General features: G+C 38.7%; 1 protein-coding gene across 19 annotated transcripts in view; it reads right to left on the minus strand.

The window, feature by feature from the left end:
• The window catches only part of Hdac9 (histone deacetylase 9), an 832694-nt gene that overhangs the window by 364386 nt on the left and 441963 nt on the right, over nucleotides 1-26345 (minus strand). For 5 of the 19 annotated variants that reach the window (XM_029484905.1, XM_029484897.1, XM_029484898.1 and 2 more), the window contains 3 exons: nucleotides 6077-6318; nucleotides 2027-2192; nucleotides 821-947 (listed from right to left, as the gene is read on the minus strand). In XM_029484905.1, coding sequence (XP_029340765.1) covers nucleotides 821-947; nucleotides 2027-2192; nucleotides 6077-6318 — 535 coding nt within the window. The remainder of the gene's footprint in view (nucleotides 1-820; nucleotides 948-2026; nucleotides 2193-6076; nucleotides 6319-26345) is intronic. The other 14 variants (XM_029484907.1, XM_029484903.1, XM_021178615.2 and 11 more) reach the window with 6 other exon arrangements.

Raw genomic sequence — 26345 nt, forward strand, 5'->3', positions numbered from 1 at the left:
ATTATCCAGTAGCCTATTATCAAATATTATTTGTATATCCAGTCTTTGATCTGATTCGGAGGTGAAAAATACATTCTTCCTATCTCACAGAGGAAAGAATGGCATTTTATACAATATCTCTGATGAAGTTGGGGAAACGAGATCCCATAAAAGCTCCAAGAACACCATGTATCTTGTTGTCTGTCTGTATCTCAGCGGTCAGACTCTTATTTCACTGGTGGAAAGAAGTGAGCTCCAGCAGGGAGGGCCTGGGGGAGTTAGTAAAGGCTTAGGCTTGTTTATAGTTCTTCCTCCCTTACCTTCATTCTCAAGACAATAGAAAAAAAAAACAGTCTGAATTTCTCAAAATAGCTCTAGTTTCCATTTTATATTAAGCCAAGTGAAACAAAATAAAGCCACAATCTGCTAAACATTTATAAATTCTGCACTGATATCAGATGTACTAGATGAGGATTAAAAACCATATCTGGGTCCTTCCGGATTCCAGTTGTTCATTCAACAAAGAAGAGGATCTTCTCTGCCCTCACAGTGGTAAATGCTAACCATAACTGAGCACTGCTTGCTCCTATTTATTTTGTAATGTTTTTTGTTTGTTTGTTTGTTTGTTTGTTTTCCTTAGGACCTTATTAGCAACTCTAGAGGTAGGCACTGTTGTACTCCTTTTTGTGGAGAAGAAAGCTGATCTTTAGAGATTTCCAGAAAGTTGTGGCTACACAGCTGAGAAATGGCAGGCCCAGAATTTTTGCCCAGTTCAGACAGAGAGAAAGAACTTGTGTACTCTCAACCCCCCAGGATAAGAACAGCCAAACACAGAACATACGTGTACCAGAGCTTGGGATGGCGGCCCACGGAATGATTCTTTCCATTGGTTGGAGTGTCTTTCGTTGCTGATTTACTCAACAGGAATTCTTGAAGCTTCTGCTTAACCTCTGTGCTTGCCACTGCCCCTGCAACACACACACATACACACAGGGACACAGAGACTGACTGTGAGTGCCTTCCTCTCGCCACTCAAGAATGCTCAACAAAGGTTATGAAGAAATATCACTGGCCACAGCATATGGTGCTTTCCTATTAAAAGAAAAAAATCTACACAGGCTTTAGACAATGGGAGAAGTCTATCTTTTAACTGTTCCTTACGTTACTTTTTTTTTTCCTCAAAAATACCTTCAATGATTTCTTTGATCGTTTTTCTAGGAAGGGAATTCAGCTAACTATCATCAATCCGTCTTGAAATTTAAAGAGAAGATTGCTGACAGTCGGGGCTGTACTTAATGGCACACGGCTTGCCATTTTTCTATTTTGCTCTTTATAGGGCTCTATGTTCAATCCCCAACACTTACAAAAGTGGATGCATAAATAGGAACAAAACAATAGTTTTTAATATTATTTTATCTTTTCAAAATTAGGGATCTTGGGGACTGTTGCAGATAGCTACAATACATTAAAATGATCTCCTAAGTTTCTTGTCTATAAATTCAACATTGTCTTAGAATTCATTTGAGTAGTAAACAAATAAATTTCGTTGGTAATTTCAGTTCAAATCATCACACTTTAAACTTTGCAACGCCTGAGCCTGAACTGCCTGGAGAGAGGGCAATCATTTGGATCTGTCTCCCTCTTGTGGACCGTTAGTTTGCAAGTGCTCTGCCTTGAGTCTTTCCAGAGTCTAAGTACACCAATACAGAACTGAGGCACACCCTGATGTTCAGAACAGTGACTGCCTAGGCAGGAAGAAGGAAGAACTGAAAACACATAGATATTACTTTATTACTAGTAAACAGGCAGTCTTACACTCGATCACTTCAGCATGATTTTACTTTCAAAGTCCAATGAACCAGTCTGTGTCTTTGCCAATGCTGTGTTTATTTCTCATTAAACTCTGCAGAGCTAGTGGGAACAGGCACTTTAGTCTATACGTTCTTCTTTCCATTAGACAAGGACATTTTGGCAAGTTTATTTTTCATTATTTATCAGGTTCCTTGCGACGGGCAGCTAAAGATGCAGAAGACAGTGTGTCTATTACCCTGGTGCCTCTTACTTTCTCGTCCTCTATCTTTGCCTCTGAGAGGAGGAAGCTGCTGCTCTCTGCGATGCCTCTCTACTTCCTGTTCTTGCCTCTGCTGCTCCAGTTTCTGCTCCTTTTCTAGGAGTTCTTGCTGTTGTTTTATGGCTAGAAGTTCCTGTTGTAACTTGCGAGAAGAGAAAGACATGAGAGTGTGCAATTTCTTTACGGTTCAAAGTCATCACTCACTGCCCCAAATTGCAATGTTAATCAGCTTTTGGAACTTGAAAGTATTTAGTTTGTGCTTCAACCACCTTTTAATGATTGAAATATGAAGACATATAAAGTCATGATGGTTTTTATATCTACAACAAGCAAGCTTTTTAGATGATTCCATTCCTGTGTCTCCCTATCAACAAACATTACCAAGTCCCCACAGGTCATCTGAATGCTGTTGGCTTGAACCTTTAGTTCCCTTCCCTGTGTACTTACAAAATGCAGAACATACCAAGACAGAGACGGCCCACGTGTCTATTACACAAAGTCTGTCACACTATAAATAGACAACTGAAATAATCAGTTCTTACCCTGAGATACAGCATAAAGCTCAAGTGAACAGAATGGTAAGGTGCGAGGTAATTTGGGGAAAGTCTACCTGAAATAGAACAAACACTAAGACCTTTACCATGTCATAGAGACAGTTCTTATTAGAGTAAGGTAATCTACACAACCATATATGTCTCTAGAAAATACAGAAGCTTCAGAATGGTCATGGAACACAGGAAAACTTCAGAAGTAAAAACATAGTTGCAAATGAAATCACTTCCACAAACTGTTCTTCCATGGACTGGTATTTGGTTTTCTGAATTCTCGGAATTTACTTCAAACCATTTATAACAAAAATATTAGGTTATTTGTTATGACCTTTTAAAGATGTCACCTTCCCTACAGACCTAGAATATATATAATCTATATCAGAATATATATAATTTATTTCTCTATCTATCTATCTATCTATCTATCTATCTATCTATCTATCTATCTATCATCTACCTACCTATCTGTATCTATGCATGTATCTCAAGAAAAGCAAATGTACCCAGTGAACAGAAGACTGGAGCCCTACTTAGCCTCTGGCACTGCTGGTCTGAGCTTTGACAAGATACTAAGGCTACAAAGAACTTCTGTTCATTAAAGTAAGGCAAACAATAATTTCCCTTGGATCAGATTCATAATTAATACAAATTTTTTTAGTTTTGAATGATACAATTTCAATTATTACTATTTATAACTTAATACTAACTAAAGTATAATTTATCCTTTGAATATGAGACAACTAAAAACCTCTATTTTATAGCAAATAATAGAACAAAATAAAACAAAAATGAAAGGCTGTGTAGAGTGTTGTCAGGACCTTCTTATGGTTTCTTTAGAGCCCCAAGAAGGCAACTTTTTATACCAACTGCAAGAGCCTGACCCAAACTCACGTACATGATGGGGAGTTCTTCTGTTTATTCTCCATGTTACGTCTGAAAATCGTGGTGTTTTGTTTTTATTTAACACGCATTTAATATTCTCAAATACCCACTGTTACTTAGGAATTCATAGGTATGTTTAAATTCTGTTTTAATGTCAAGTCTATAGCAATACTGATGGTTCAAATCGATTTAATGCTTTATCCAAAGCCTCACTGCAATTGAACTCTAATTCCTTCTAGGAATGGAAAATCACACATACTCATGACCTTAGCCACAACATTTAGCCAAGATAAAATGAGGCCTATCTAAAAATTAAAATGAATAAAACATCACGTTTATTTCCAGACATTTTAGCCTTTGTGAAGCACGGGGATGCAGAACTTTGCCAGCTGACAGGGGAAGACAATACAGTTTTGAGTGTCTACATTCTAGTTACCTTCTATGTGGCTTTGCAAAGTCACACTGTTTCCCTCTGCCTAGTGGACTAGGGGAGAACCAATATACCAGGATGGAAGGAAAGAGGTGCTGATGAGGATGAGCATCAGCGTTCAAAGCCAATGCTGTTTAAGCATGGTATACCGCCTTCCTCGTGCAAGCAAAGCTAAATGAACGTTAAAAGCACTGACCCTCACACCTACCCATATGACAGTGACAGAGCCACACAGCAAGGCTAAGGAAGTATAGAACTTCCCAATCTTAAAAGGAACATGGAAACATGACTCCAACCCCTCACAAAATAATGTACTACTTAGGAATAGTGTCTTTATTAATCTCCTTTCACCATCTTATAATCCTTATTCTCTTGAAGTGCCTCTTTTCCAACGTCTTTCCAGATGTCAATCAACCTGCCATATTGTTTTGTTTGTGCCATAAAAGACATTTCCTACTCTTAGGTTCTGGGTGAAGTCAAATGATAAGTTACTCACAATTGACTCTAGCAGTAAGAAAGGCACCAGACATTAATGAAAAGGAGAAATCTAAAGCTGAGCAATGCAACTTGCTTATCAACAGGTCTCAATACACATGGCAGAGGACTTGCACACACAAAATTGAGCCATGTAGTCATTCAGTTCTCGAAGCAAAGTGAAGAATGTAAACCTGACCCATGCCTCGTTGCTATGGTAACATGCCTAAGAGGGCTGAAGAAAGAGATCTAGACATCAATGCCTCCATTACCGTTTCAAGGGTCAAAGTGAAATAACACTTTGGCATTTATTCAAAAATAAATGTACAAACTAAGTGAATGATACTCATATAAATATAACTATGAGACAATGACTTCATTGGAAACACACATACAGAACCCTTCAATCTTGTTTTTAGGCTGTGTAATAGAGCAATAATATAAAAGTTACTAGTAAAGGAAAGTTCACTAGTAAAGGAAAGAGAATATGTTTTACATTAGGCATCTAGGAGCCTTTTATGCAAATAATATATCTTGCAGAACAAGGGAAATGGGGAAGAAAATAGTACTTTCATCTTCTTAGACATTGTAATTTAGTGCTGTAAGTTAGTTATCTATATTAATACCACATTCATGTATTTGTGCTTGATATACAAGAGATTAAGTACCTAGAATACATTATAGTAAAATATGACAAAGACCATAATTCAATTGATTATCACCTCTAAGTCATCTTTGAAGGAGCTGACAATAAAATAAAATTATATTGTAAATATTTTGTGCTTTTAATAAAATAAATTCAAATTAAATGTCTATTCTGTTGAACTAAAACATCCCCATGCATTTTTAAAATTTTGAAAACACTGGGCCACTTAGCAGCTCACGTTTTAGATCTTCCCCCCTTTGCTTCTCAAGTTTTGAGATAAGATCCATGTGCCACCACCCCCTCCAAGTTGTCTGTTACTAAATGTCTTTGCCAATTATTAAAAAAAATACAAATCAATCTATGGTGATATTTTCCCAGTGAATATTCTGAAGAAGAAAAAGAACAATTTGGCATATATACAATCACCAGATGTCAGTAAAGGTTCTGAGCCAATGCTATATTTCCCCTGAAATAACAGTCTATAAAACCACTGAAATATTTATGTCACTTTTTGCATATAAAATTCCCTTCATCTTTTCATTGTATTTTTATTTTGAGTATAAGCCCTATGGGATATTTTCTATAAGGAAGAATTAGCATTGCCCTATATTGAAACCAAAGACACAGCAGAAGAGGGCCGTCTCTCTTCACAAGATGAACTTATCCTTCCTGGTAAATAGTATACACAGATTCTTTAGTAAAATAGTATGGACCTGCCCAGTCTTGTGGTTCTTGGTGGTAACTATACAGGGCACAGGAGCACACAGGAGAGAGTATCCATGAGAATGGAAAGTTCCTGTTGCTACCAGTGAGTCTGTGAGGGAAAGAGCAAAATCAGCAAAGCTCTCCCACTACCAAAGCAAGGGTTTACCAGGTACTTACCCAAGTCTCCAACTAGTACAACCACACTTTCCTTCAAGCCACACATCCGTGTCTTAATCACAGGAAAACTCCCCATCAGTGCTCCCATGGGTCGGTCTTATGCCCACATCATGGTGCAGGTGCCCTGATTGAGAAGTCAGAGACAAAGACACATTGGCTACCTTGATGTGCTCCTGGAGTTGAGCTTGATGCTGCCTTGTCAAATTCTCGTGCTGCTTCTGAAACTCTGCTATGAGGAGCTGCTTCTGGATCTGCTGCTGCTGCTGAATAAGAAGTAACTCTTGCTGCAGTTGCTTCTCGCGGACGACAGGATCCACCACAGGCATCATCATCCTGAGATCTGTCCTCAGGTCTAAAGGTGAGATGGGCTCCAGGCCCATAGGAACCTCTGATTTCACGTCCACTGGAGACACAGAAAGGAAGACAGAGAATGGGTAGAGAGGTTTGGAAATTAGCACGTTGATTTGTAAACATACCAAGAACAGCAACAACAACAACAACAACAACAAAAAACCCACTATACCCTGTATAGCGCATGTAAGCACACGTATAAAGAAATGGGTATAATCTCTGCTTCATATTGAAGGTGAATTGTGTTCTGTCCATCAGCTTTGGCAAAGGGGACATGGGTTAATTTTTACTCAGTAATATGTTTTATGTTCTGAATCTTCTACAGATGGATTCAACTAATGGTACCAAGAATCATTCATAAAATATATCAGACTGGACCATTTAACTAATGTAAGCCAAGGAAGACCAAGAAAACCAAGATAAGGAAAGATGTCACACAAAAAAGGGAACTCTGTCACAAGAATTCATGGACTTATAAAAAGTTTTATACTCAGAGACAGAAGATAAATTCTACCTTAACTTAAGCGTGTCATGCAGTATATCTGCCTCACCATTACACCTGGGAAGGACATGGGAGAAACTCCATCCAGGTTCAGGTGATGGTGACTAACCAGAGCAATGGGCCAAATCCCCACATGGAGAAGTGAGAGTATCCAGTACCTAAGTGGTGATGTTTAAATAGCAATCATTTAAATTGTGGAAACCTCATTCTTAAAATAAACAAGAAAGAAAGAAGTATGAGGGAACTTCAAGTAAATAATTAGTCAAATCCACAAAGGAAAAAAAAATGACCCAAGGATAACTGTGGAAGACAATATCTAAATGGATAAAAATTGAATTAAATTATATATATATATTCATATTCATGTATACATATATGAAGTGTCTAACATACTGTGAATAGATAAGCATGCCCCACACTCAAAGAAAGACTTAAGCAGCAAAGCTGCAGGCAGGGTGGATCTTCAGAAGTTGCTTGTTTATGGCTACTGTCTACTCTGATTGGTCAGTACCCATGCCAAACTGGTGGTTAAACCTTCTGCAGGATTCATCTACCCAGAGGAACCAGAGAGGTTTTATAATTTAGTCCAACAGGGCAAGTTAAAGACAACAGGTCTTTGGGAAGCTGAAGTTATAGCTCTTTAAAATTGGTGTACAAGTACTCAGGTCTTAGACCCAGCATAGAGAGAAATAACCAGAAATTTTAATTGCAAACACATTTAAAATATTTTAACCTTCTGAGGGAGGAGCTCAAAAAAGAATTGTCTCCTTAACTGACTATGCTTAGGAATGGGTCAGTCCCTTAATAAAAGCCTCATGATTCTCTTGTTGGAGGGGGTGTTGCATAGAAACAACTCTCATTCTCTCCCTGTGTGATACAGGTAATAAATCTTTCTGATCTTTTCCAAAAAAAAAAGAAAGAAAGTTGCAAGGCAATTACTTAATTATATAGTTTTGTTTATGTTATTATCATAAAAAGATTAAACTGCTTGTGAAAACAGTTCTGAATTACAAATAATACATCAGTATGAACAATGTAATATCAATATCTTACTAATTAACTACAATATATTTGAGAGTTCAAAAATAAATATATGTAGTACATATAGTAGAAAATGGAAGATGATACTTTCATGTATATATAAATATATATAAATATATTCTTCAAAAAATTTCATCAATACTGATTGGCTAACAAATCCAAAGTATATAAGCAACTATGGTAATAAAATGGTAGTGATTTTTATAAACGATTATAAAATTAAAAAAGCAATTCAACAACTAGGAATCACTCTTATTAGCAAAAAATACAAACCATTAAGAAAAGAAAATGAAACATCATGTAGTCACTAACAACCATATATATGCACATGCATATGTCTACATGCATAATGCCTCATTTTATAGGGTAAGAAAATGACAGAATTATTTATTGCAAGTGGTTCTTTCAATTGATTTAAAACTGTCAAAAAAGTAACTCTGCAACATGAACCAGGAGATATTAACTCTTCTGCCATTTGATTTAGGTTTGCTACTTCTACAAGTAAATCATACAGAACAATCCTAATGGGGAAAAACTTCAAAGCCATATTATTTTCTGGAGATTATTTTTTATTATCATAGTCATCAAGTAGAAGGAACACTAACATAAAGTATGTCATACTCATTGGTTTGTAAAATGTAGTCAGTGGCTGGGGAGAGGTCAGTTGATCAATTTTTGCTTTATAAACATGGCAAAACAATCGATGATGGTGTTGCATGCCTGTTATCCTAGTACTGGGGAGGTGAACAGCGTTAATTCCTGAGGCTCACTGACCAGTCAGCACAGCTTAGTTGGTGATGTCCAGGTCAGGGACAGACAATGAGGTACCTAGAGAATGATACTCAAGGTTGTCCATTGACCTTCCCATGCATATGCATGCATGTGCACAAGCAATACTGATATGACAATGGACCCCCATTAGTGCACACATGCTCATAACATATGAAATCCCTAAAAAATGTTTATAATAAGATTAAAATGCTTAAAAGGTGATAATAAATTGGCATTTATACTCTGACAACCAAACTGTATAAATCATTATTAAGCCCCATAATATTAGCTATCATTCTAAACGTTGAGTCTCAGGACTTTGAAAAATAAAGACAAAAAAATTCAGGCAACTAAGCATGTACACAACACACACACACAACACACACACACACACGCACACACACACACACACACACACCACACACACACACGCATGCACACACACACCACACACACACACACACACACACACCACACACACACACACACACACACACACACACACACACGGGGCAGAGGAGAGATTTTAAAATTGCATTAGTCCCTAAGTTCTGATGAAAGGAAGCCACAGAGAACCAATCATGGTAGTGTTTTAGATGAGAAGACGAATGGTTCTTCTTTTCTTCTGCTTTCTATACTTTTTCAAATTGCCAAAAATACTCGTTTGCTTCTACATGGTCTACGGTACTTAGGTTTGAATAACCTAGCTTGGGAATTACAAGTTTGTGTTCTATGCAGACGTATGAGTTATCTTCAGTGCTTAAAGAAAAGCTCCCAGTTATTCTGCTCATAGATACCAAGACCTCACATGTAAATGCTTATGTGTCAAATAAGCTGCACTGCACAAATGTGTGAGCACACGCATGCAGACAGGTGTCAATCTTGTTTTGCTAACACTGGTTATTCTTCAATGTGTAGATAAGAAGTTTGTAGTATCAACATTGTGTAACACTTCAATGAAGATGGAAAATGATTAATTAATAAACTGTAGTTTGGCAGACAGCAACCTCTTATGACATTATCCTCGTTCAAACAAGGGATCATGACGTTCAAAAACATATGAAGATGGTCTAAGTAGATCTCTTAGCTGGAAAGGGACAATGCAGAATTTCTAGTCAACACAGACAAGAGAGAGTTAACTTAAAGGCCTTCCATGAATCAAGCCTAAAGCATTGCTGCTACCAATATACTTCATTTTATTCTTTAACATCTTTAACATATGTGTGTGTGTGTGTCTGGATATCAAAGACCTTTAGTTTTGCCTTATTGTTCATAGACTATGAACATCAAATCCTTAATTTTTTTCAAACAAAAGAAGTAGAAAAAAGATAAGAAATAAAACCCTATAGTGGTCTGAAACACTCATTGCAAACCTCAAAGAATAATTTGACTTCTTAACCTGCTATCCCAACAGAAATGATTGTATCTAACTGCTTGCCTTTGTTCAGAGACTAATCACTAAATTGTGAAAAATCACCCTCAACTTATAAAAACTCCCCTTGATTATAAATAATTGCCCAAGACTGAGAAAAAGCGGCGGGCAAGATCCCAGTCTTTCATCCAATTTATTCAGCAGTGATCCACATTCCATTTGTCTAGACTAAATATAGCAGCGTTTATACAAGAAATCAATAGTGCTTGCAGAGAGGAGAGCAGAGGCATGAATATTTCATCAAATGTGAGAAGTAGCAATCACCAGAGTCGTGGCTCTGGCTGGGTCATCTCTGGCCTCTGGATTCGCCCCTGCTGCTTGGACAACAGCTCATCTATCTCTGCAGGCCACTCTTGTATCACTGCTGTCCTCTAATTTTAGCAGCTATGGCATTATGGGTGACAAAGTCGCTTCTTATTCCAAAAGGAATGTTGCATTTTCTGACATCTCTGCTGTCAGGCTGAGGAGCTTCCCAGGAATATGAATAGAAGTATAAAACCAGGGATGAGTTTCAACAAGTGACAGTCACCTTTGTACATAGAATGTGTAAGAATAGGCACTGTGAATAGCTACTGAATTTTAATTAGAAATAACCAGTTTTACAAGGAAAATGTAACCATTATTCTTAGTAGTGGGTAAATAGAATTCCCTCTGTTTATACTGTTTTGGTTTGTTTGTTTGTTTGTTTGGGAAGACACACAGTTCTTCAAAGGTTATTGAGAAGTAGCTGTCACTGACTTGGTTGAGAAGGCAGCCGCTGACAAACAATATTACCATTAGTTCTCACTGAATTGTAATTTTTTCTTAACAAACTCCAACACCTAGGACACAAGTAAGAGAGAGCGAAGATAAAACTAACTTTATTTGGACTTTTTCTGAGGTTATAAATAAATGCAAAGAGTTTAAGAAATAGTTCAGTGGTTAAGAGCACAGACTTCTCTTCCAGAGGACCCTGGTTCAGATTCCTACATAAAGTCTGACCACCATCCATAACTACATTTCCACTGGATCTGTCACCCTCTTCTGACCTCCACAGTCACTGCATGAGTGATGCACAGACATACATGCACACAAACACACATTCAAAATAAAATAAACAAGTTTTACATAAAAATGAACACATGCAAACATGTATGGTTTATTTTAGATTTTTCAAATGCCCAGGTGAAACATTTCCCCACACATATTCTCTGATCTTAACCATTACATTACACAAACCTATTTATTCTGTGTGCATAGCTTTGTTTCTTGATAGTTGCTACTTTGTTATTCAAAATATGCATTTTTTCAAAATAATTTTCATTTTCTAAAGTATTTATGAGCAAAACACTTCCTATTTCAAAGTCAAAACAAAATCCTAGATTGTGTGTATATGTGTTGCTTAAACAACTACAACTATTATAAACACACACACATAGATATACATATATATATATATATACATATATACACACATAGTTTTATATATATATATATATATATATATACATATATACATACATACCCCCCCACACACACACATAGCTTTATTGAACGTATAGGGAAGAATAGGGAAGATACTTCTTAAAATCAATACCAGACCCAGGGCCACAGTTGATTCCAAAACTAACAGCCACAAATCTTTCTTAGTTCTTACTTTGTGGTGTTGCTAGTAAATGACACCTAAATCTGAACAGTTTTCTTGTCTTGCAAAGAAGGATGCCAGTTGCTATTTCATCCAGTGGCTCCCCAGAAAATTTCAACCATTTTAACAATGTTTCAAGTGGATAACTTGTAAATGGAAACATTTTAATGACAGACTTTTGTGCATGTACCAGTGTCACTGTGGCTGAAGGCATGGTTTAAAGCCTCAGTTTCACACATAAAATATTATCATGGACATGTGTGGGTCAATGAATGACTTAGCTTTTTATATGCAAAGTGCTACAGAAATCAGGAGCTAAAGGGGTCTGTAATCCTATAGATGGAACAACAATATGAACTAACCAGTACCCCCAGAGCTTGTGTCTCTAGCTGCATATGTAGCAGAAGATGGCCTAGTCGGCCATCATTGGGAAGAGAGGCCCCTTGGTCTTGCAAACTTTATATGCCCCAGTACAGGGGAACACCAGGGCCAAGAAGTAGGAGTGGGTGGGAAGGAGAGTTGAGAGGGGGGGTATGGGAGACCTTTGGGATAGCATTTGAAATGTAAAATAAGAAAATACCTAGTTAAAAAAAAACTCAAAAAATAAATCAGAGCCATCTTTCACATTATCAGTTGTTAATATTTGTAATTACAGAGGTGCTAAGGACACAGTGTCAACAACACTGGCCAAAGCCAACATCTATTCAAGTTCCTTATGCTAAATGATACAAATTATCAATGTTCTGGGAAGTGGATATATATCTGAACTATCTTGATTTGGGAAGAAGGGAATATTGCCTTGATCACCCACTGTACTTATTCTGTTCTTCCACCACAGAGACCTGCCTGATATACTCCCTCCATCACTGTAACACCACTCCATCAAATAAATAGGCAGTATCACTAAGTAGCACGAGGTGTGGGAAAGCTTTGTGGAACACTGCTTCAGTAGTGTATGCAGGGCTTCTTAAAGGACATCCAGAATGATAGCTTCAGTAGACACTTTCAATCAGTAATCTTTACACTTGTCTTTCTTGGTTCCAGACTTCAGTCTCCGCCTTTCAGACTGGCTCTATTAAAGCATATTAATACTTAACCTATTCCTACATCTCTGAAATTCTGGTTGGTACTGAAAACTGTGACACACCTAGCTTATCAGGGAGGGCTAAGACAAACATCCCCCTATGCTTTAATGCTCTCTCTTATTGTTTCTGTACTTTACAGCTAAATCAAAACTGGGGCTTTCCTTTAGTCTCTGCTCTGCACTTTGTCTCTGTATTGACTCATGGATATTTTGTTGCCCCTTCTAAGAAGGACCAAAGTATCCACACTTTGGTCTTTCTGCTTCTTGAGCTTCATGTGGTCTTTGAATTGTATCTTGGGTATTCTGAGCTTCTGGGCTAATATCCACTATCAGTGAGTACATACAATGTGTGTTCTTTTGTGATTGTGTTACCTCACTTAGGATAGATTTTCTAGTTCCATCCATTTGCCTAAGAATTTTATAAATTCATTGTTTTTAATAGCTGAGTAGTACTCCACTGTGTAAATGTATCAAATTTTCTGTATCCATTCCTCTGTTTGGGGACATCTGGGTTCTTTCCAGCTCCTGGATATTAAAAATAAGACAGCTATAAACATAGTGTAGCATGTGTCCTTATTACATCTTAGAGCATCTTCTGGGTATATGCCCAGAAGTTGTATTGCTGGGTCCTCAGGTACTACTATGTCCAATTTTCTGAGGAACCACCAAACTAATTTCCAGAGTGGTTGTACCAGCTTCCCATCCCACCAACAGTGGAGGAGTGTTCCTCTTTCTCTACCACCTTGCCAGCCTCTGGTGTCACCTGAATTTTTGATCTTAGCCATTCTGATTGGTGTGAGGTGGAGTCTCAGGGTTGTTTTGATTAGCATTTCCCTGATGATTAAGGATGTTGAACATTAAGGTGCTTCTCAGCCATTCACTATTTCTCAGTTGAGAATTATTTGTTTAGCTCTGTATCCCATTTTTAAATAGGGTTATTTGATTTTCTGGAGTCCAACTTCTTGAGTAATTTATATACTCAAGAATATATATAATATTGGATATTAGCCCACTATCAGGTTTAGGATTGGTAAAGATCTTTTCCCAATCTGCTGGTTGCTGCTTTGTCCTATTGACAGTGTCCTTTGCCTTACAGAAGCTTTGCAATTTTATGAGGTCCCATTTGTCAATTCTTGATCTCAGAGCATAAGCCATTGGTGTTCTGTTCAGGAAAATTTCCCCTGTGCCCATGTGCTTGAGGCTCTTCCCCACTTCCTTTTCTATTAGTTTCAGTGTATCTGGTTTTATGTGGAGGTCCTTGATCCACTTGGACTTGAGCTTTGTACAAGAAGATAGGAATGGATCGACTTGCATTCTTCTACATGCTAACTGCCAGTTGAACCAGCACCATTTGTTGAAAATGCTGTGTTTTTTCCCTCACTGGATGATTTTAGCTCCGTTGTCAAAGATCAAGTGATCATAGATGTGTGGGTTCATTTCTGAGTCTTCAATTCTATTTAATTGATATACCTGCCTGTCATTGTACCAATACCATGCAGTTTTTAATCACAATTGCTCTGTAGTACAGCTTGATGCCAGAGATGGTGTTTCTGCCAGAAGTTCTTTTTCCATTCCATATACAGACACCAAACCCAAACACTATTGTGAATGCCAACAAGTGCTTGCTGACAGGAGCCTGATATAGCTGTCTCCTGAGAGGTTCTACCAGTGTCTAACAAATACACAGAGGTGGATGCTCTCAGCTAACCAAGCCCAGGGTCCCCAATAGAGGAGCTAGAGACAGGACCCAAAGAGCTGAAAGGGTTTGCAGCCTCATAGGAGGAACAACAATATGAACCAACCAGGATCCCCAGAGTTCCCAGGGACTAAACCAGCAACCAAAGAGTACACATTAAGGGGCCATGGCTCCAGCTGCATATGTAGCAGAGGATGGCCTTGTCAAGCACCAATGGGAGGAGAGGCCCTTGGTCCTGTGAAGGCTTAATACTCCAGTGTAGGGGAATGCCAGGACCAGGAAGAAGGACTGGGTGAATTGGTAAGCAGGGGTAGGGAGTGGTGATGGGGGGATTGGATGAGAAACCAGGAAAGGGGATAACATTTAAAATCTAAATAAAGAAAATATCCAATTTAAAAAAACTAGGGAAGAAAAAAAACTTACAAAAGTGGGACACAACACCACTTAGAAGGTTATTGGGTTGAAAAATCACTCTTCACTGGACTCTATGTATGCACACAATTCTATTTGCCTTCTCTCTCAGGCATTAAATATCATGAAGACTGTGCAAGAGAGGATCCATGAGTCCAGGTCTATTGTCTTTATCCTAAACACTCACCTCATAGATAAGATATCAACTATGCCCCGAAGACTCCTGGAAACATTGCTGTGGTGCATACTGCATTTGGAGGGATCTTTGATTCTAGCCTCACCATTTCTCCCTCGCTTTGCGTATGCTGATTACCTTAAAAACAGTGCTGATGGAGTCAGACCTGATCTCAGTTGACTCTTCTGAGAATTGATTTTGACCATGGAGCCCTGGTCTATGGCCAAGCTGTAATGTGATCATGATGGTCAGTGCAGGTGCTTGCAATCCTGACCAGGGAACAGAGTCCCCCAAACTGTGTATGGAGCATGGTTACTGAGGAAGCGGTTGGGGAGCAGAGAAACGGGCTTGTTCTTGGTGGTGACAGGCCAAGAGTGACAAAGGAGAAGCTCATCCTTGGGACTCAACAGTTCCTTTCCCCTCGGCTTCCAGGAATGAAAGGTGGAAACGCAGCCAAGACGGCAGAAACTCAGTGTCACTGAGTTTGCTGGTGGTTCTACTGTCTAGGAAGAACAAGAAAACGTAACTTCATTGTGCTCTTCAGATATCTCCATCTGGATCGTCCAGCTTCAGGGTTTCAAAGGCTCTTGGCCACTAGAAGCCACTTCTTTCCCAGGAAAGGTGCTAGCTAGCCTCTGGAAATATGGCTGTCTGCAGCCTGCCAGTAGGAGTGTGTTTGTTTCTACAGAGCTTTTTAGTGAGTTGGTGTTTGCTTTCCTCCATTGCTTCTATATGTTGTGGATTGATGTTCTTATCCCTTCTTGTGCGACAACTCATTACATCAGCATTAGGTTTTACACCTCCTCTCTAGGCTTGCCTCCTGCTACCATTTCCAGAAGCTCGACCACAGATCAGAATGTAGGTTTAAAAGTCACATCCTTGTTCTTTATCAATTTACTTCAGCAAACTTTCTTTTGCGGTATATTCTAGTCTTATGTTAAATAAAATAGGCAATAGAAAGAAAAGGTGTGATGCACTTAACCCCACTGCCAGAGCTCACAGTGAGGTCCAGATGCGGTGGGATTGGCGAGAATGGGGAAGGGTGGTTGTGTTATATGTATGACAGTAACACATAGATGGGCACACAACCGCAATCAAAAGGAAAACAACGTCAAAACCAACAAGACAACAATGAAATAAGAACACGTACTTGTAGGTCAAGGAGTAAAAAGGATGAATATAAGTTTCCCTAGTCCTCTTGTGGGTTGTGACGTCTGTGATGTGAAGGAAGAATTAAGGAGAAAGAAATAGGTGTGCATGGTGGGGATGAAAATGTGGAGTGACAGACCAGAAGAAAAGGGTCTCCCTTTTCACCTTCATGCCATCCCTTTATTCTTCCAGTCCTTGGTCAAGCTAATGAATGAAAACCGAGTAAGTTGGGGAGCAGGACCCTGGAAACACCAGGGAGCTCTACAGGCAGAATTCTGAGTTGAGGCAAATAAGTATACATCTGAACTCTTTGCTTCCTTCAATTCTATGAAAGTTAGTCTAAATCCCCTTGACATTTGCCTCTCTGAGGGGACCCCCCCCAAACCCCAGCCTTACCAATGCATTTGGGAGTAGACAAAGCCGAAGCTTACATTTTTAATTTTTTCTACTCTGTTGGTTGCATCTCATCGCTGGCTGACAGAACAGAGGCCTTGCCTGAGAGTGGTTTGCATGTGCTGCAGTATCCCTGTCCTTTTTCCTCAGGTCTACAGGGCAACACCCAATTTAAGTGTTTTCCTCTTTAATTTTATTCCTGGTGGTTTTCTCTCTGGGTCTCTACCCCACCCCGCCCAGTGATCTCTTTTACTTCTGTATTTTATTTGTTTCCTTCTATCTAAACATCCATGCATGCATGCATGAACAAATGAATGAATGAACAAATGAATGAATAAAAAGTTCCTAATGTTGGACTCCTGCGCAGCACCTTTCTCTTCTCTGCCCTGCCCTCACCTCCTCTGCAATATGAAGAAAACTTGCAAGAGCTATCTCTTGTCTGCTCACACCCAGGCTCAGCCACGGGAACCACTACTGTTCAATGTTCAGATGATCTCTCCAAGAGCAGTGCCTGCTTCATGAAAGAGGCCCTTTTCACTGTCCCTGGAGCAACCCTGGGGAGCCTGGGGCTTCAGTGATGAGTGCATGCCTGGAATGAATGAATGCATGAATGAATGAGTGAAAAGATGAAACTCAAAAAGTACTGTGAAATAGAAACTCGTGCATGTGACTGCATGATTGTGGTCATAAAAGCAAGCACATCCCGTGAAAGTCCCAAAGCAACAATTTATTAGATGTTGTGACCATCTCAATGCTAGAGTATGTGAAGTCTTTGCTTAAATTATTGGTAAGCGAATACCAATTATTCAGACAAATTACCTGACAAAACAAATAAGCATTTACAAACAATCTTAAAAGGTTTCACAGTGTCATTTTGTATCTCTTAAAACACAACAATCACCAAATTGAAGTAGGAGAGAACATAGAAAAATACAACTTCCCCATTTATACCATTTGTTCAAGAGAGTTACCAAGAATAGATTACAACCTGAATTACCTAGACATTAATGTCTAACTTAAGACCCATAGTATATTAGAAAATTAGGCCAAAGTGGCAAAATGTAAAGTGAGAATTTATTTTTCTTATTTCAAACTTGAAAGAGGAAAGAAATATATATTAAAAATCCTCTTAAACTCATTTAATCAAAAATGTCTGAAATTTTGCCCAAGATAATCACCAATTGATTTATTTTTTCAGTGCTTAAACATGGTGGACTGCATGCTTGGTACATAAGTGTCTCCATTAGAATCTATAGTCTCAGAAGTAATTTTATGGAAAATTAAATTAGTAAGTTTGACTGTTTCTAAATGATTTAGGGAAAAAGTAGTTTCATTAAATTGACAACAATTTTGTCCAAACTTCATTTTAGGAATGTAGATATTTTTAGTATATAGTCTATTAGCATTTATAATATAATCATCAGGAAATAAAAAGAATGAGTAAATTATCAAACATTAAAAGAAACATTTTCATAAGAATCATATAAATTGGTTTGTCCAGAGGTACAACTCTCCCTCACAGTGATTGTGATCAAGTCGTGAATATCTTTAGTTTCTAAAAGTACACGAATACATGGCATAAATGCAAAGAAAATAAATGCAGAAGGCATTCTTGGCTTTGATTTACTGTTCTCTTATTTCCCAGGGGTCTGGACAGGAAACGAAAATAACCACAAATGACTAAAATATTAGTAGTCCTTGAAATATCAACATTTAAGCTAAAGCAGGCTAACTTTTTAATCAAAGGCTTTGCTATTTTGATTTACTTAATTCAAACTCCCTCTTTGCAAATATGCTTTTGAATTAAGCAGTCATAACAAACCATAACACAAACATGAATTGCCAACTAATTTGTAGTGCACACTCGGTTCTGTCTGCGAAAAAACACAGCCTTTAACTCAAAGAGAATGAGCCAGATTTGAGTGACCATGGCCTGAGAACACAGGTTTAGGTTACCACAAATCCCATGTTCCAAAGTGGAAGCAGTTTCATGAAGGTTTTATAGTAACAAAGCAAAATAATGATTCAAGGGAGTTTGAAGAAACGTTGGTGGGATCATCATACAGGTGGTTTCAGCACGATGGGTGATTTTCCCATCAGCTCCACATGCTATCTGATGATAATTGTAGCTTTTGGTTTGGTGGAAGCCAATGCTGTGCTAAGTTAATAGAGTCACCAAGGGTTTTATCGTTTAGTGGCAGAATGTCAGTTATGACAGAGGGGCAGGCTATTCAGGATCTAAAGCTAGTCTGGGATAATGTAACTAGCCACTGTACCGGAAACATACCAATTTCTCTACTGCAGTCATTAGTAGTCTTTGCAAACACAGCTTCACTTTGGAATTCTCATTGAGAGCTCTAAACTTTTGTCCTACTCCTTAGTTCTTACTATCTGAGAACTGAGTAAAAACTTTGTGGAGCTTCTTGCACAATGGAAACAAAATCAAGCCAGTTTATGTCACTTTTAATGTAACAGGAACTAAGAAATGCATCCATGGCATTTTGTAATTTGATCTAAAAGTTTAATCTGATGTAAACAGCACCAGCAAATGAAACCCAGAGGAGGCAGGAAATTTTAGTCTTTTAAAGGGATACTATAAGTATTAATTTGAAAGAGTTCTTTAATCAATTAAACTCAAATTTTTTCATCTGAGATTGGGAGTAAGCTTACTTTCAAAAAATACAATAAGAGTAAGACAAACTAATGTTTTTTTTTTGTACCAGTTATATTATACTTTCATTTATAAACAAGCATCAAATGACAGACATTTGCAAATAGCAAAATAAAGAAATCTGTCCCATGGAAACCTGATACTAGACGCAGAGAATACGATGGTAATGACAGAACCTAGCGTAGTCTACAGCATAAATTATTATTAGGTAGGTATCAGTTAAATAAACTTCTCTTAGCAGATCCTGTCTCTTATACCACTCTATGAACAAAATACACTTACTTACTCCACAAATCAACTTAATCAAAGAGTGCTTTTACACCCTTTGATGAGACCTGCTCAGTCTTGGCCTGGGGAGATAGCTCTACTGGTGAAGTATGTGCTGTGCAATTATATGTACCTGTGTTTAGTCACCAAGACTCACTTGTGGTAGTACTGTGCACCCACAGTCTTAGGGAAGAAGAGGTAGAGACAGTTAGATCCCTGATGCTTAGTGTCCAGCCAGCATAGCCTAATTGGCTTGGCAAACATCAGAGCAGTGTCAAGACCTTGTCTCAAAAAAACAAGGTAGATGGTACCTAAGGAATAATATCCAAAGTTGTCCTCTTATTTACACACACACACACACACACACACACACACACACACACACACACACACACACACACATATGTGCATGTGAATACCTGCATGCATCTACCCACTTACACATATACTCATAGAAAATACACAGAGCATACCTTAGAAGCATATGAATGTGCACTATTTTAATCTATAAAACATCTTTTGGGGGAAGTGTGTTACCCTGCTAATAAGAGATGATTACTTTGAACTAATAAAAAAATATCTAGTAAATAATGAAGGTCTCAACACTTCAATTTAAGGTAACATATATGCAGATTCTTAAGGCATAGAAGAACAAAGGTAGAGGCACTGGGCATTACAAGGTCCTTTTTTCATATTGGATGCAGAACTCATTCATTCCTACAGAATGGAGACAGGACCTGATCCCTAAATTCTCAGGAAGTCCTTATGCAGAAAGGCAAGCAAACCGCAGGGGCAGAGTCCCTCTACAGCCTACTCAGATCTGGCGATGCTGCTTCTCAAAAATCTTGAATGTGCCTTTAATCAACTGGATCTTTTCTTCCAATAAAGCTTTCTGCCTAGATTCAGCATCTAACATCAACAGGAATGCATGGATTTGGAGGGTATCGGAGGAGTTCTAGGCACTCAGTTCTCTGTGATTTCCCTCTGGTGATCCAGGTTCCATCAGATTCTGATTGAAGTCACTGCTCTGTGGGCAGTGGGAACATGCTCCATGTATTTTGCTAAATTCAAACTAGGGATAAATCAAACTAGGGACAAATCAAACTAGGGACAAAACAAAAGAACTACTGCTTTTTCAAATATCATAAAGTTGTCATTTTATAAGGATCATAATAACAGAATATTTTAAAAAACGGAATACATTTATACCCCGTGCCTGCAATTTATACCAAAAGAATGATAAAAGCAAAATGCCCCTCAAACGCTGCCTAATTTCAAACTTGGCCAATCCAGCTTGATTGGCAGCTACAGTCAGGTCATTGCCACAGGGTGGCACCACTTCTGCCTGTAAACAGAAACATCCCTGCCCTTGTCAGCAAGCACATTGGAGATGAGTTTAAAACCTGTGAGCTCTCAGGAACCATGTATACTGATAACCCTTAGCTTTTCTTGAGAAGAGGGCAATTCCAAGCTATCTTTCCAAATTTGGGCAAGAGCAATGTAAAATATCATGATTCAGGGGCAGAAGTGGTGCTCTTCTTTAGATTATGGAACCTATGCCAAGTGCTTACAGTGTTCTAAATACAGTTTTGAGGATGTTACAGAAGGGATGTTCATCTCTTCATAATACCATGGAGCTGTGACTTATAACCTGACAACATATTTTAATGTGGCATTCCTTTACAGATAAGAAAAACACAAGCCATCAATAATGTGGCCAAGGTCACATGGACCACGACCTAAAGCAGGAATTTAGGCATAGATGTAATATATGCCATTTGGTTCTGAATCTTGGTTCTGACAACGCCATCCTGATTGCTCTTTAGCCTTATGGAAAGTGTATCCTTTTGTGTTTATAGCCTTTGAGGTAAGCCTTAAGGTAACTGCTTCTGGAAACATTTTTTTTTAAGTATTACCTCTCTTTATTTTTAGAGGTGAAGAAAAGTTTTTGCTTGTACCTGGCAACACATTCCATAGAGAGTTCTGTTCTTAAATACATTTTCTGCATGTTTTGACACATTTGTATATTTTCAGGTATGTTTAACACATCTTACTTAGCTCTTTTAAAGAAACAATTCTGTATGTAAGCATTCTAAACATAGGAACTCAACTTTTATTTTAGCTTTTATAGAGCTAATACTTTTTATAAATTCTGCAGCATCTCACCAGTTCTCCTTACAGTCACGGTGTCTGACTCTGTCAACCTCATCCACTGACAGAGAGGTGAAGACTCACAGTGAAGTCATCTTTGCTACCTTATTAGCCAAATCCCACTTGGATTAGCTCAGAGGCAGGAATGTGGAATCCTAATCCACTGTAAACAAGGCTAATGAGTTTGAGTGTATTAATCATAAATTTTACAACATTTTAAACTGAAGAACGTAGTTTAAAAATGTGAAGTACATCTGGTTTTTGACAGTATGAGAAAGGATTTTCCAGAACAGTGTTTGTGCTAGTTTTTTTAAATTTCCTAATGTTTTTGTTTCTGTTCAACACATCCTGTGTTCTATAAGAGACATAAACAGGATAAGTCAATAAATAAAAGGAGTCTACCTTATCCAAAAAAAAGTCCTAAAGGTGTCAAGAGTTGACTTTTAAAATATTTAAGTATAGATTTGTTCATCAAGAAAAGATATCCATATTTGGCATAAACAACAAAAAAGAAACTGTAATAATACTTTATGTGGATTTTCCTTAATTAGACTATGTTTAAAAGTTTCTATTTCTGGCAGATCTCATAGTATCTGTTTATAGAACTTGCCTGTGTGGCAAGAACACTCAGCATAGAATGCGTCTGAGCCTTTCACAAAGGCTCTGGATGACTGGTCGGAATCCGAGGCAGAAACTTTGCACCCACACATCTACATGAAACCATAGAAAACACCGAGAAGAAATAGAACTGTGCTGAGCAAGGGTCAGCAAGCCACAGTCCATGAGACAAATCCAGTCTTCAGTCCTAAGTCTGTCTTGGTAAAACTACACTTTAGCTTTGTATGTACTCTTATATGTGTGGGTGCAAAGCTTGTATAATGTATAAGGGGTCAGAGGGAAACCTCTGGTGGTATTTCTCAGGCCCAGTCTACCTCAGTCAGTTTGTTTGGGTAAAAATCATTTATATTATTTTATGTGCATGGGTATTTTGCCTGCATGAATGTTTGTACCTGTTGCTTGAAGAGGCCAAAAAGGGGTGTGCAATCCCCTGGTCCTGGAGTTCCAGAGACTTGTGAGCTACTGAGTGAATCCTGGGAAGCCCACCTGAAAGAACACCAAATACTCTGAACCTCTGAGCTGCCTCTTCAGCTCCCACCTTGTGTTTTTAGACAGTCTCTCATAGAAACCTGTGACTTGTTGGTTATACTAGATTGGCTGGCCAGAAGCACTAACTGTATCTTTTCTCTTCTGGAATTACACTTGCTTGTCCTATGCCCCACATTGCTTCTGGAGCTAAAATTCAGACTTTTCTATTTGGGTGGGGAAAATGAGAGAGAGAGAGAGAGAGAGAGAGAGAGAGAGAGAGAGAGAGAGAGAGAGAGAACTACTATTTCATAACATGGAAATTATATAAAATGCAGATTTTGTTTATAAATAAAGTTTTATTGGAACACATCTAGTTACATTCAATTATATTCAGGGTCAGAATGGAATGTTAAAAAGTTAGTATGACCTAAATCCAAAATATTTATCACCTATCTTGACAGATAAAACTTAATAGAAACCCATAGTCATTTTTAATAACACTCTAGAATTCCCTAGTACCTTCAAATTTTCAGGCTACTAATGTACTTTGCAAGTTTAATGTAGAAAGTTAAATGTCACCCCAATTTATTTTTACTCTATATGATACACAATTAGCAAGAAATATGCTAACAACAAAATAATATGGACAAGAATCTCTGAGAATTTTCATTAAGTTGCTACATTAATTCTATACTTCTTTGCTTGTTTTTCTCCCAAGCACTTAGGTGTGAGACAAAATATAAAGGCTCACAGCATTTTAAAATAACAAATATATGTTGAGTACCAGCTCTGAGCACTTGCATCTTTTCCACAATGCATACAGGGACCTTCCTATTAGATTTTAATTTTATTTAAAATTACAGGAGGATAATGAGCAGCAGAGAGGGCAGAATAGCTCTGTCCCTGGTACCTTTACTTTTTACCTATGTTTACTGCCTATATATCTGATATTTTATGGGGGAGGGGAGAGCACACACATACATAGGTACGGTGATGTTGTACAAACAGAGGTCTCTTTCAACCTTTTGGGGATAAACATTTGGATCTGCTGAGCCATCTCACTGGCCTTACACTACTTCTATTTTTTATTTGTTTGTTTTCGGGTAGTATAAAATGAAGTTTATTCGGTGCATGGGAAGGGGGTGTGGGAAAGAAAGGGGACAACGAGGAACAGAAAGAGATGAGAGAAAAAGAAGGAAAGAGGCTGGCCAAGAACACATGGGGAGAGGTGGGAGAAGGGGGAGGGCAGTATAGGGGTGGAGGTTAGAGAGAGAGGGGGAGAGAGAGAGAGAGAGAGAGAGAGAGAGAGAGAGAGAGAGCAGAGAGAGAGAGAGCAGAGAGAGAGGGAGACCAGAGAGGGCCTTACATTACTTTTTAAATGCTATTTTTTCTTGATTTTTAAAACATGGGTAAATGCTAATTTGGGAAAGTTCAAAGGAAAGACACTATGGGATGATCCATACTCAAAGATTCAGTTTTTTTTTTCCTAATGTATCTATTTTCAATGATTTAGGGATAATCAATTTTACAAAAAACTAGTCATAGGACAAATACTTGTTCACTTAAGAATTTCTGAAACATTCCTCCTTTGCGGATGGGAATGTAAACTTGTATAACCAATTTTGAAATAAATTTGGCAGTTTCTCAGAAAATTGGGAATAGTTTCACCTGAAGACCAAGCTATATCACTCCTGGGCATGTATCCAAAAGGCATCCCATTATCACACAATTATACTTGCTCAACTATGTTCATAGCAGCTTTAATCATAATAGAAAGTAGAAACAACCTAGATGTTTCTCAACCGAAGAGTGGATAAAGAAAATGTGATATATCTACACAATGGAATACTATCCTGCTATTAAAAACAAAGATATCATGGCATTTGTAGGTAAGTGGATGGATCTTGAGAATACCATCCTGACTGAGGTAACTCAGACCAAATGGACATGCATGCTATATACTCTCTAACAAGTTGATATAAGCCATAAAATACAGGATTACCATGCTACAATCCACAGACCGAAAGAAACTATGTAATAAAGAGTGTTAATTTCACTCAGAAGGGGGAAAAGTAGTCATTGGAAGTTGTTGTGGATGGCTCTGTGCTGCTTGTATTTTATATTAATTCTGCTCTCCCGGGGGAAGGTTGCCTGCAATGAGGAATGAGTCACATGCTCGGGTGGCTACTTGTGAACCAATCGCTAATGAATAAAGAAGACAATCACTGGACTTCCAGGTTGGACAGAGGAAGAGAGGAAGCAGGAGAAAGTTAGGTACTTTTGGAATGGGGACAGCATAAGGGCAAGATGTAGCTGCTAGAGTTTCCCTGGTATCAGTGAGGATTCGCAAGGATTTGCCGCCAGAGGAGTCAGATCTTAATAAGGCATGCAAGTTCAGATTTTAGTTGCTGTGCCTAAAGATTGAGCTACTTTTGTTTCTGAACTAAGTTTGTGTTGTGTTTTCTTTGTCTGGAAGAGAGAGAGAGAGAGAGAGAGAGAGAGAGAGAGAGAGAGAGAGNGAGAGAGAGAGAGAGAGAGAGAGAGAGAGAGGCAGCAAAGCATGGGTTTGCCTGAGGTGTAGCACAAAAGCTGTGGGGGATTTGAAGTATGGGGTTGGGGTGGTAGCGACTTACCAGTAGGAACCTAGTGAGCTGGGTGGAGAGATTGTGGAGCATTGAGACAGAGTCTCCATAAGATAAAAACAGGTCAGCCATTGCCCGCCACTGCATGGCGTGCCAGACAGCCAGAGACTGAGAGTTGCCGGCACAAGCGTAGAAACATGCTGTTACATTTTTAAAATCTTTTCCACAACCAGAAGTTGATGAAAGAGCAGGTAGGAGAGGGGGTAAGGAGGGCTGTGGGGATGATCAGGTGTTGGGGAAGGGGAAAGGGAGAAGGCTGCCAATGAGAATAGAAATCCACAGGAGGACATCTATGGGACAAGCTGGAGACCTGGGATTCCCTAGCTGGGATTCCTACCAGCTGGGGATATAGAGACCGAAGTGGCCACCTTCCAGTGATAGGACTTCTAGTGGAAAGAGGGGGACATCTTCCCACCCAACCCAAAATCTGTCCTGTCTACAAGATATTCAGGGATGAAGATGGAGTGTAGACTGAGGAAAAAGCCAACCAATGATTACCCCAACTTGAGATCCATCCCGTGAGAGAGAGCCAAGCCCTGACACTATTATTGATACTCTGCTATGTTTGTAGACAGGAGCCTAGTATACCTGTCTCCTGAGAGACTTCATCCAGCAGCAGATGGAAACAGAAGCAAAGACTTATAGCCATACATCAGGCAGAGATCAGGGAGTGGGGGACAGAATTGAGTCAGCCAGATGGGTCAAGGATATTACAAGAAGACCTAGAGTCAACTAACTTGGGTCCATGGGAGCTCAAAAAATTGAACCACCATCCAAAGAGCATGCAGGGATAAGACCTAGACCCCCATTTTTCTACATTTGTAGCTTGGTCTTTATATGGGTCCCCTATCAATTGAAGCACAGCTATCTCTGACTCTGTCTCCTGCCATTGGATTGCCTGGACTGCCTGGTTGGTGCTTAGTCCAACTGGGACTAGATTCCCTAGGGAGAGAGAAGTAGTACCCAAAATTGGGATTCCCTGTC

Source organism: Mus caroli, chromosome 12 (genome assembly GCF_900094665.2).
Source record: "Mus caroli chromosome 12, CAROLI_EIJ_v1.1, whole genome shotgun sequence".
Lineage (NCBI taxonomy): Eukaryota > Metazoa > Chordata > Mammalia > Rodentia > Muridae > Mus > Mus caroli.